This window comes from Lissotriton helveticus, chromosome 7 (genome assembly GCF_964261635.1).
Source record: "Lissotriton helveticus chromosome 7, aLisHel1.1, whole genome shotgun sequence".
NCBI lineage: Eukaryota > Metazoa > Chordata > Amphibia > Caudata > Salamandridae > Lissotriton > Lissotriton helveticus.
Window position 1 is genome coordinate 386,496,702 of NC_136068.1, and position 12,059 is coordinate 386,508,760.

Genomic DNA, 12,059 nt, shown 5'->3' on the forward strand with positions numbered 1-12,059 from the left:
AAGAAGTAATCGCAGGTGCCTGTGCGAACGGTGGCACGGAGGTGTTGTTGGGGGAGTAGAGGTGAATTCTAGGGAATGTCCAAAACGAATGAGTTGGAGAACCCAACGATCCGTCGTTATGGATTGCCAATTTCGAAGGAAGTATGTTAGTTTCCCTCCAAGTCTTAAAGAATGTAGTGGTGGAGGGGCTAGCCAGGGAGACAAGTCATTGTCTGTTGCCAGCAGGCCGTTTTTGTCCCCTTCCTTTGTAATTGGATCTGCCATAGGAAGACTGCCTTCCCTGTTGGGGTTGTCGCTGTTGAAATTGCGGCTTGGACTGTGAATACGAGTACGAAGACCGATTCTGAAAGGAACCTTTGTATGTAGGTTGTCCTCTTCCCCTTTGGCCACGAAAGGACTGGGATCGAAATTGTAGAGTACCCAAAGCCTTGGCGGTATCTGTGTCCTTTTTAATGGTGGTAAGGGCCGTATCAATTCGTTCACCAAACAGATGCTGGCCATCGTAAGGCATATCCAAGATCCTGGTTTGCACCTCCTGGCGGAAAGTGGTGGCCTTGAGCCAGCCCTGTCGCCTCAGGACTGCAGCTCCCGCCAGTTGCCGAAAGCCAGTCATGGCGGCATCAATGGCACAGTCGATAATTTCTGAGGCAGAGGTTTGTCCCTCCAAAAGAAGTGAATGTGCCTCTTCTCTGACATCATCCGGCAGATTTGAAAGATAGGGCGCAATGTCCGCCCAGAGTTGGCGATTATAACGGCCAAGTAGAGCTATAGAATTAGCCACTTTAACAGTCATAGCTGATGTGGTCGTAAACCGTTTGCCCACGGCATCCAGTTTCTTACCCTCTTTATCCGGTGGCGTCGATAAAGGCGAGGCCGGATTCCTTGAGTTCTTCTGCGCCGCCTGAGTCACCACGGAATCTGGTTTGGGGTGACCAGTCAGGCATGCCGGTGCCGTTGATGTGGCTTTATATTTCTTATCAAGCCTGGGCACCACCACCTGTACAGAAGCGGGTGATTGCATGATTTGCTTGCCCTGCTTCCAGATGTATTCAATAATTGGTATCGACCTTGAAGTTTTCTTTGTGGGCTCCTTAAAGTCATAAAGGAAACATTCAGTCTCCTGAGATTCCATGGACATGTGGAATCTCTTGGCAGCCCGCTCCATGATGTTGTGAAAGCCACCGATGTCTGCAGGTGGAGACTCCGAAGTCTGCGGAGCTGGAGAGGCTGGAGAATGTGCCACATAGTCCTGATCAGCGTCAGGGTCCGATTGGTCGTCATCCACTTCCCCTTCCTCTTGTTCCCTTTCTTCTTCCTCAGATGAGGAAACAGTTTGAATTGGCACCTGTGTCTGTGGAATGACCAGAGGAGTGGGTCTATGGCGAGAAGAAGGTGTTGGCGCCTGTGCTGGTGTTGGCGCGGAATGCTTCTCCGGGAACCTTTCCTTATAATCCTTAATAAGGTATTGCAGGTCCGAGACTATAGAAGCCGGAAGGCACACCATAGGAGTAACCTGGGACTGAGGCGGAGGGTGGACCTGTTGTTCAGGAAGGTCTTCCTCCTCTTCCGGCTCCTCATCTGTGGTTTGACATTTCAGCACTAGATCCGACGGGCTAGTAGCTTGCGTAAAGGAGTCCTCGTCCGACTCCTGACCTTGTAGTATACAGGCAGGTGGTAGTTGTTGTATCCTGCCTGGTGACGTCTGACTCGGCGTAATTGGCTTTTTAGTAATTTTTACCATGACATGGCTCACTTGCGGTGGAAAGGCATCCATAGCATGGGATAGGAGTGCAGACTCCTTCCATGGTCCTGTAGATGGCAATGCTGGAGTCGACGGTGCCTTGGTAGGCATTTTCGTCGACGAGAAATTCGTCGTCGTCGACGGTGGTTGTGACGACGATGTCTTCATCGACAGCAGCTTCGTCGACGGCAAGGCCCCCATCGTCGACGGTGCACTCGTCGTCGACGGTTTTCCCATCGTCGACGGGATGATCTTCGTCGACGAGATTTGTTTCGTCGACGGTGCTGACTTCGTCGACGAGGTCGTCGTCGTCGATGACTTCGACGATGCTCTCGTCGTCGACGATGTTGTCGCCGTCGACGGAGTGACCGGAATGGTCGACGACGTAGGTCTGCTCGACGACGACGAAGGCGTCATCCTCGTGGTCGAGGAGTAGGCCGACGATGCCGTCGTCGTCGACACTGTCGTCGTCGACGTCGAGACAGTTTTCTGTGCCGAAAGCACCGTAGATGTCGTCGTCGTCGCCAGGACCAGTGGCACCTTCCTGGAGACAGGCAGGTCCATGACAGACACAGATGGCTTGCCCTCTGAGGACTTTTTAGAAGTCTTCATAGGAGGGGTGTCTGTGAGGCTAGGGGAAGAAACCCTTGGCCTCTTCAAAGAAAATTGGGACGCTCCGGACCCACTCTCACCTTCTGATGCCAAGTCAGCAGTCTTGGTCTTGAGCCTGTTGAGCCACAACAGAAGTCGACCTTCCCGGTCCTTGAGGGTCTTGTTAGAGAAGGTCCGGCAGATTTTGCATTCTTTGGCCTGGTGGTGAGGGTAAAGACAATATAAACATCTATCATGTTTATCGTCGACGTGAAGTCTCTTCTTGCTGCAGGAAGAACAGGCCCTGAACAGACCTTTCTTCTGACCTTCAGACATGCTCTGAAAAGATTAATAAGTCGTTTTTATGAAGAAAATAAGTTTCCTGAGGAGAGCTCAGGTGGAGACTCCCTAGCACAACGTGCGGTAGAAAATCTGAGAGACTTGGGCTCCTGGCAGGAAGGTTCTAGAAGGAGGTAGTAGCTGATTGGCTGTTTCACTTTATTTGGTCCTTTTTTACAAAAAGACCCAGATAGGCCACCAAGGTGGGACCCTTGGGGCCTGCTCTGTTTGGTCCTTCCTACAAAAGGACGTGGATAGGCTACTAAGGTGAGACCTTTAGGCCTATTCTCTCTATGTATGTCTCTAGGACATTACTTTTTTATATACCGGAGGCTCCCGTCTCGACGACGGGGAATGATTCAGGCATGTGAATCTATGAAAGACACCCAAATACTGGATAACTTTGGTATGTTGATCCAAATCAGTTTCATATCTGTTCGACTTCAAGCAACTGTAATGAAAAGAGAACTACAAAAACTGATATTTCATACCTACAAATAAATCATGACTGTGCGCACACATTAGTAGATAAAGAAGGGTTTGCATACAATATTTCAATTTGAACAAGAATGACTGGATGCTGATTGTATAAAGAACCCAGAGTAACAAAATTAAGTGTTTTTTTTCCAAAATTGAATTTAATGAAAATATCTGTTCCTTCCAACATTTTGAATGATTTAGATACAACACTTGGTACAAGCAGTACATTTTATATTTACTGTTTACATTGGCTATTCTATAAACTTCATGTTACATGCCTCAATTACAACCCTTGCTTGTTTCTTAAAGGCATGAGCACGTTGGTCTCAATTTTTTTTTATCCTTTTCAGTCCATAGAGGGATTGTTCCAGGAACTTTGGTCATGAGGTATGAACTGGTGCATTCATATTAACTTAACACATGATTATGAGGCACAGTACTAAAGAGGAATATTTGGCGTGCAATAAAAAAAATGGTTGCTTATTGTGACAATCAAGACATTAGAAACAATTCAATACGTTCATAATTGCTGGTCACACACATCTATAGTCTATATGGATTCGACATTAGACGCACACCTTGGGTGTTACGATTCTCCCAGACAATGGCATTCTGCATACCATTCAAAAGAATTACATTCAGACAGACCTGTCTGGTACCCGTGGTTGCAAATGTTACTTCATACACGTTACTTGATAATTCCTTAATTCCCAATTACTGCTTCAACTTGGTCTCCCGTTTGACCATCCCTTAGAACTGACTGCTGCTCCTGTACCACATGAAGCATCTATCACCACCCTGTAAACGCACAAGAGAGCAATACAAGGAAAACAATAGGATATGTGGACTATCTATGTAGGGCAACTACTATGCCTACCTAGCATGTAACTATTTTAAAGAATTTGTTGGCACTGATTTTACTAAAGTGTTTTCAACATTACTTTTTTTAGGTTTCATGATGTGCATAAACTAAAGATACATTTAAATCAGCATAATGTAGGTTTCTCTCATGCCAGAGCTAGATGGTGTCTGGTCTTGTCATTATCAGCAAGGCACAAATTATACTGTAGTCTGTGGCGGCTTAAGAGGCGTCAATCCAAGGAGCTTGAAATACGTGACCAGCTGTTTGGGGACTTCAGCCAGCACAGCCTGAGAGAGAGCTTCTTTGGGAGCCTGTAAACACCAGAACAAATGAGGTTAGCAAGGTCTTGAACTAAGAAACATTTGTCATCTAGGTTCATTAACAAAACCTGTTCTTAAAAAAAAAAAGGAAAAAACACACACCTGAAAAGCCCTGATGCCAAGGCGCATCTAGTGATAGTATTTAATCAATGTCATTAGTCGTGGCAGGTCCAAGTTTGTCATTGTGCCTGCTTCCAACCCACCAACAGCTAGAAAACAATCTATGCACACCAACTGAAATTCAAACGGCAAGAGACAAGCACCTGTATCCTTTTCCTCTAATTAATATGGCTTTAAATCATGCGATTTACAGAAAGAATACAGAAATGATACACAGGAATACAAGCGGAGTAGTCCCTTTTTTGTAATGGATCTACCACCAACACCAATGTGTAAATAAAGATGGCAGGTTAAATAGGGAAAATTACAAGGATATTGCTTTATTGCCTTTCTATAGCACAGCTTAATCAAGAATTAACCCTTGAAAAAGGAAACCAGGCACTGGATAGAAGTGTGTTTTTCACAGTTTAAAACAATAACATGCACACCCATCCAAGGCTGGTGGTCTGGTTTCACTCTAAACCGGTAGTGGTCACAAAATGGAAAGGAAGCTAGAGGTGAACTGAGGACAGGGTTTCAGGGGAGAAAGTGCTTTGATAAGGAAGATGCGGCGGGGGATGGTGAGGTGCACCTCTATCTAAAATGATTCAATGTAACACAGACCCACAGTGCTCAATACCTCTTCATCCTCTTCAGTCTGTATTTTTCCAAGGCACTGTGGTGTGTAAAGTAGCCGATGAAAAAGTTACTTGCCTGTGGTAACAATTTTCTGGTGGATACTCTACCTACAGAATCCTCACCTGTAGAACAATCCCATGGCAACAGACTGGATCCAGAAAAAGTCAAAGCTCTCAAGTCACCAGTAGGGGGCAGCTGTCTCAGCCGACACCAGAGGGACATCAGGCAGCATCACAGACTTAAAAGCACCTGTTCTGCTGCAAAAATATAAGGTTCATACATTGTTTCCCAGGCTTCGGGCGAGAAGACAGAGCTAGAAGTGCAGTACCAAAAGATATAATTTGAGATCTTATTAACTTTTGTTAAAAAGCATCCATCAAATTGGGAAGCGAGTGGGTCAGTGAGGAATCTGCAGGTAACCACCAGCAAGATAGATGGTTATAGGTTGAAATCTTGAAGAATGGATCTGACGAAGTGCCCATCGCTGTACATCTTAGAATAAAAGCAGTAGAGTTTGGGGAAGGTGTGCAAGTACAGCCACATCACCACCATACTAATTTCTGCACTAGGAACCCTCCTGACACGGGAAGAAGAGGTAGACTTAGCGCTGGTGGTACTGGCCTTGATTCATTCTATAGGTTCTCTCTTGGCTAAGATGTAGAAGGTCTTGACCAATTCCTTTTTCCACCACCTTACTTTTTTTGCCACCACAATACCGACAAAGAGCTGGTCATCTAGAGGAAAGTACTTGGTGGGGTCCAAGTAGTAATTAGCAGCTAGCCTAGGATCCAACAGTTGCAAACGTTCCTCCTCGTTGGTAGGATTGGGGGGGGGGGGGGGGTATGGAGGATAAAATGTTGAAAGGTGTGATGGATTGACTGAGATGTAAAGGGGTCACCACCCTAGGAAGCAGCCCAGGTTTGCAAAATCAACTTATCAGGATGGAAAGAGCCATCTAGCAGAACTGATAACTTTCAAAACGGTGTTTTTATTAGCTAACAGGCGTAGAGTACAACTTTTAAGGGGGAAATCAAAAAGGTGAGAACTTGGACTCTCGTCAACTGGCCAGAATAATGACGCTCAGTCCTAGACAACCTGCGCTAATAGAAGCTGCTACAAGAGTCCTGACTGGAGTATCTCCGCGCCGTCAAAATATCCATCCTGCCCAAAATGGCTTACCTATTAGACACTGCCAACCCCATCCCACAGGAGGCGATCATTGCTCTCCAACAGGACATATGCAACTTTATCTGGGGTGGGAAACACCGGAGGCTATCCAATTCTGTCTTGATGCTCCCCAGAGATCGGGGGATTGACATGCCCCAACCTCCTCGAATATTACTGGATGGCCCATCTCCGATACATTTCGGAACGAGTGGCCCGAGTGCGCGAGAAGCACTGGTTCCACATGGATTGGGCAGCTGCCTGTAGATCCCCGAGGGACTTGGCATGGCTTCCCAAGCATGCTCGACTGCGGAGCGCTTACACAGGCTGTGAGTTACACCCAGTCATGTGACCAGAGACAGGCTGCAGGCACCAAACAGCAAAGGTAAGAAAATGTGAACTTTCCAAGAGTGACACGTTCAGAAACTTAATTTAAAATCTGACTCCACCATAAGTTAGGATTTTAAATTGCCATTCCAGACACACCAAACATGAACTACTTATCTCTTCCTATTTGGAAATTACACTTATAAAATGTAATAAGGCAACTCCAATGTTAACCTATGGGAGAGATGCAGTAAGGAAAAACGAATTTATGAGTTTTGCACTACCAGGACATGTAATACTTAAAGGTGCATGTCCAAATTTTTCAAAGACACTGCACCCTGCCCTCTGGGCTGTCCAGCGCCTCCCCTAGTACTGACATTTATTAAAACAGAAGGTTTGGGCCTGGCAAAAGGTATACTTTGCCAGGTTGACAATGCAGTTTAAAACTGGACACAGAGGTTCTGCAATGGCAGGCCCGAGTTATGTTTAAAAGGCTTCTTAAGTGGATGGCACAATCTGTGCTGCAAGCCCACTAGTAGCATTTAATTTACACGCCCTGGGGGTATGTAGTGCACTTTACTAGGGACAAAAGGTTTTGGGATAAACCTGCAGAAAGGGCCAGGTCCAACACAGCTGAAAATTCAATCTCAACTGAAAACCGTCCCCCAAGGCTCATCTCAACAGATACTGGAGGGCGCAGAATTGCTAGCAATGAGCACTTTCCAAGGAGGTGAACAGGTCAATCCGAGGAGTGCCCCCACTGGGCTAGGATATTCTAGACTACCTCCAGTAGAAGATGCCACCCGTGACCAGCAAGATGCTAGCTCAGACTGTCAGTCCTGACACACAGAGATCCCGCTAGGTGATTGGTGGTGAGCCAAATCCCTTGACAGTGTGTCCAAGCCCACAAACTCAACACTTCCAGGCAAAGAAGTTGAGACCCTATGCCCACTTGTTTGTTCACATAACATCACTATCATGTGGTCAGTCAAGATCTTGATGGATCGATTTTGGATAGTGAGGAAGGACTTGAGCGCTAGCCGAATCACCTGCAGTTCCAGCGGTTGATGTGAAGAATCTGCTCTTCTGGGGAACAGAGGCCTCTGTTCTCCAGATTAGCTCTCCACTCACAGTCAAAGAGGGAGTGAAGGCCATCAAGCAGCTCAGGTTCACCTTATTCAACACTACACAATATCTGCCGTAGCGCTGGAGGAGATTATGGTACAAACAGGTTGCTCCCCTGTACTGGAGCCACTGCCTGCTGAGGCACCACTGTAATGCCCTCATGTGTCAACCTGCATGCGTGACTATGAGAATGTAGGAAGTCAGCAAACATAGTAATATGAGGACTCTAAGAACTGGGACTCTTGCACCTTGATGAAAGGATGGAACCATTTCCTGGATGTCAGTTACCCTCAGGGGTGGAGCAACACCATCTAATCTCAAAGCTACAACACAGGTAGAACTTAAGTTAGGGTAAGAATCATGAACAGGTCCCTGAAGCCCAGGGTGGGACATAGACAGCCATCCTTCTTGGGGCACCAGGAAGTAATGTGCGTAACATCCCTGGTCACTTTCCGGCTCTGGCACTAACTCCACTGTACCCCTTTTCTATGACTTAAAGGACCCAGTTGTCTGAAGTAATGTCCTTCCAGGCTGGAAGAAAATGAAACACCTGCCCTCCCACAGGCTCTAGGGGAACTTGGGGAAGTAAATGACATCTGCTTTCCTGGCATGCGGTTGAGGAGAAGGGGGGTTGCAAGGCAGATCTGCGCCCTTTCCCCCGACTTCTGCCTCTGTATAGTCTGACAAGAGGATGCAGCTATTGTGGGGTTTGGAGGCAAGGAAGACCCTTTTGGGAAGCTGCGACAGTGACAAAACTTGCTGTAGTTTTTGGTCAGAGGTGGGATTTGCAGGAAAAGGGAGTGCCTAGTGCTCTTGCTGGTTTTAAAACACTCCAAAGTTTAATCAGCCTTGTCACCAAAAAGTCATACTCCATCAAAAGGAAGATCCATAAGATTTGCCAGGACATCTACAAAAAGTTAATGTGTGGAGCCAAGCATGCCTACAAATGGTGACTGCAGTGGCTAGTGCACAGGCTACGGAATCTGTGATGTTAATCCCAGATTTTATAATACAGCGCGAGTCATTCCGACATTTGAGAATGATGAGCTCCTGGAAATGGTCTTTCATGTAATCCAGAACATGTGGCAAGAACTTCTGGGCCATATCCAACAAGGCATGATTGCACTTGTCCAGAAGGCAGTTAATGTTAAGGGACTTCAAGGCCATAGTCCCTGCGGAAAAAGCATTGTTGTCCCATGCCTTAAGACAGGAGCTGTTTGGAAAGCACTGTCATGACTGGCTACTGGAACAGGAGGCTGGAACCGCAAGGCACTCCGATGATGGATGGGCCAAAAGGAACGCTGGGTTACCTGAAGCTGGGTGATACCGGTAAACTGCAAGACCGGAGACCACAGGGGTCGAAGAAGGTTTCTCCCATGCCGCCAAAATGGGCTCTAAAATAGACTCACTAAAGGGAAGAAGGGGTCACGGTGTTGAAGAAGGTGCCGAAAGGACCGCAGTGAGAAAATTAGTCTTGGTTTCTGTGGTACAGTTATAAATCCAAGACTTTGGTAGCTTTCAAAATCACCATATGCAGAGACCAATTCCGGCGTTGCTGAACCAGTGAGGAAGCCCATAGCTAAATTTGGGAATGTGTCTATGACGTTGGCGGAGAACAGTTCTTGAAATTCATAGGTGGTATGCTCAAGGTCTCCAAGGAGGGTAATGAGATCTTTCAAGTCAGAGCCCTAACCAAAAATATCATGAGACAAAGATTCCACTGATGCTGAACTCAATTTTAAATTCTGCCTAGCCGAGGTCATTCATTGGATGAGGAACCACCACCTGAGGTGTAACACCGACAAAACAGATTCTACTAATAGGTAAAGATAATTCTTTTCAGCCGAATGTTTGGTGGCCAGAGGGCACGACACCACCACTCACCACTGTTAAGGTAGCAAAAAACCTAGGAGTACAATTCGACACAGCTCTCTCGTTCCGACCACACACAGTTACGGTAGCGGGGACCTGCTTTATCCTCATTAAGTCATTAAGAAAATTATGTGACTTCATTCCCCTAATTGCCAGGAAAACAGTGGCGGTGGCACTGATCTTATTGCGCCTGGATTACTGTAACAGCCTCCTGGCGGGAGTCAAAAAACACTGAAAAGACTACAAGTTGTACAACATGCTGCGGCCCGGCCCGCCTAGTCCTGAAACTACTATGAAGGTCCTCAGCATCCTCAGTACCTAAAACCCTCCACTGGCTCCCACTACACAAGAGAATCCTATTTAAGATTCTCCTAATTACTTTTAGAGCCGCACAAAATCTAGGCCCAACGTATCTCTCAGCCAGATTCACCCCATACACCACATCCAGAACCTTGAGATCATCATCAGCAAAGCTTCTCAAACCTCCCAACTTTAAGTACAAAACAAAGGGAAGTAAAACAGTGGCTGAATTAGGAACTAAAGCCTGGAACCTTTTGTCAACGCACATGAGGATGTCAGAAACCGAGACATTTCAGGAAGGCACTGAAAAACTGGATCCTTATATAGGTCCCATACGGCTTCATCTCATCCTCTACTACGCCTAGCGTCAGGATGCTCCTTCTGGAGTGACAGTTTGCTCTTTATAAATGCAAAAATCAAATCAATCAAATGAGACGGTTTCTATACTCTCTCCTCCAAAAGTCATTGAGCATCTCTAGGAAATATATACTGAGGGGCTAGGCTGGGCTGCGACAGAGACAGCACCACCTACCGGAGGTAGAGGCGGTGGTGATGAAGCAGTCTACGGCATCAACTGCTGAGGAACCATGTACCAGAGTGCTCGGTCAAAACAATGCGGATTTGGTAGCAGATTCGTTAGAGTGGTGCTGAAAGGCATCAAATGGAATGGCATGAACAATGGGAACAGGCAGACGGTTGCTAGCTCTGAAGGGACACCAATCTGCAATGATGCTTTTGAGAAGGTGGAATACAAAGCTTTAAGGAACACCGCTAGGTCCAACATTGAGGTCAGGAACACAGGAAAAACTGTCGCCGACATTGGAATCTTGGGCAGTGGAGGTATCGAAGCCAAAGGCTCCAGAAGAATAGAAGGTTGCTACGGAGCAGAGTGCACTGTTGGAGCAGAACTGCATGGAAGAGGAGCCAACAGGGTCAAGTTGATGAACTCCGGCTCAGAGGACGAAGGTTCTGTAGGAGATAAACAGCAAGGGGAGACTTACTTTGAAGTGTTTCTTTGACTTCTGATGTTTCTTCTTTTTCTTGCCCGCTGAGGAGGATGGAGACCTAGAGTGATTTCTCAACAGTTTGTGGTGCTGATGGTCCTTTCTGTCCTTGGCCATTAATAGCTTAGTTTCCTGTTCTTTTATGCCCTTGGGTTACATGCTGAGGCAAGAAACACAGGCCCGGTATTCATGGTCTGACCCCGGGCAATAAAGACAAAAAGTGTGAGGTCCATAATGGACAAAGATCCCTCACAATCCCTGCAGGGTTTGAATGCTGATTTCTTGGGAGGAGAGATGGTACTGCTAAATTAATGTTATGTGAAAAAACCCCTCAGAGCGAAGCTTCAGATCCATGTCGAAGGTACGGAAAAAAGGGAACTAGGTTGTTGCGCTGGGTGGGGGCTTTATGGCCTCAGTAACGCAGCCTGTCACTTTCGGCATCGACCAAGACCAGAGGCCTCTACTGCCAACTTAAGAGCTTTGAAGTTTTCTGGATCCAGTCTGATGCCTTGAATTGTACAGGTGAGGAATCTACATGTAGAAACATCCATTGGAATGAAGTTTTACATGCAGTGAGGATAGCATATCTGATAGGAGAGTAACATGTAAGACTTTACTAGACAGCAACGCGTTAATAGACTTGGACAGATATGAAAGTCAGGGGCAATGAGCTTGACCATCCAGCTGCATTTGCAGAGTTGGTTTCAAAGGACGTTTTGCTTTTGTATGTGGAAAGGCATAGCAAGGGCGTAGAAAAAGGTTTGAAAACCAAACCCATCATGTTTCATTTTATGGTGAGGTATTAGTACTCACCAAAACAATTTCAAAATATTGTGTTGTGTAGCTAAACCTTAAAAATGACAAAACAGACTGCAATAAATAAAATATTGCCTACATGTTTTCCCAAAATATTTTAAGATAGCTTTATTTTGAAAAAACAAGCATGTGGAAAGAAAGTTTCTCATCCTTATGAGGTACAACTATTATTTGTTTGTCTCTTGGGTGTGAGATTCCTTTTGTACATCTCCTCCTTGACGTGCATTTAGGAAGTGACTAGTTGGAGTTGCAGGAGGACCAAACAAGAGCAAAAAAAGCATAAGGGTAAAATACATGAAGCTATGCAAAGAAAGAACCACACCTAGGGTGTGGCTTAGCAGTGAACACATGACTGACAGGGAAGATGGTAGCACTATGAT

General features: G+C 46.1%; 1 protein-coding gene across 8 annotated transcripts in view; it reads right to left on the bottom strand.

Annotated features, from left to right (window-relative positions):
- Positions 1–3,289: 3,289 nt before the first annotated feature.
- Positions 3,290–12,059, bottom strand: part of LOC144768502 (copine-1-like) — an 854,409-nt gene continuing 845,639 nt past the window's right edge. For all 8 annotated transcript variants that reach the window (XM_078652218.1, XM_078652221.1, XM_078652215.1 and 5 more), the window contains one exon: positions 3,290–4,324. In XM_078652218.1, the coding sequence (XP_078508344.1) occupies positions 4,211–4,324 (114 nt within the window). In that variant the 3' untranslated portion in view covers positions 3,290–4,210. The remainder of the gene's footprint in view (positions 4,325–12,059) is intronic.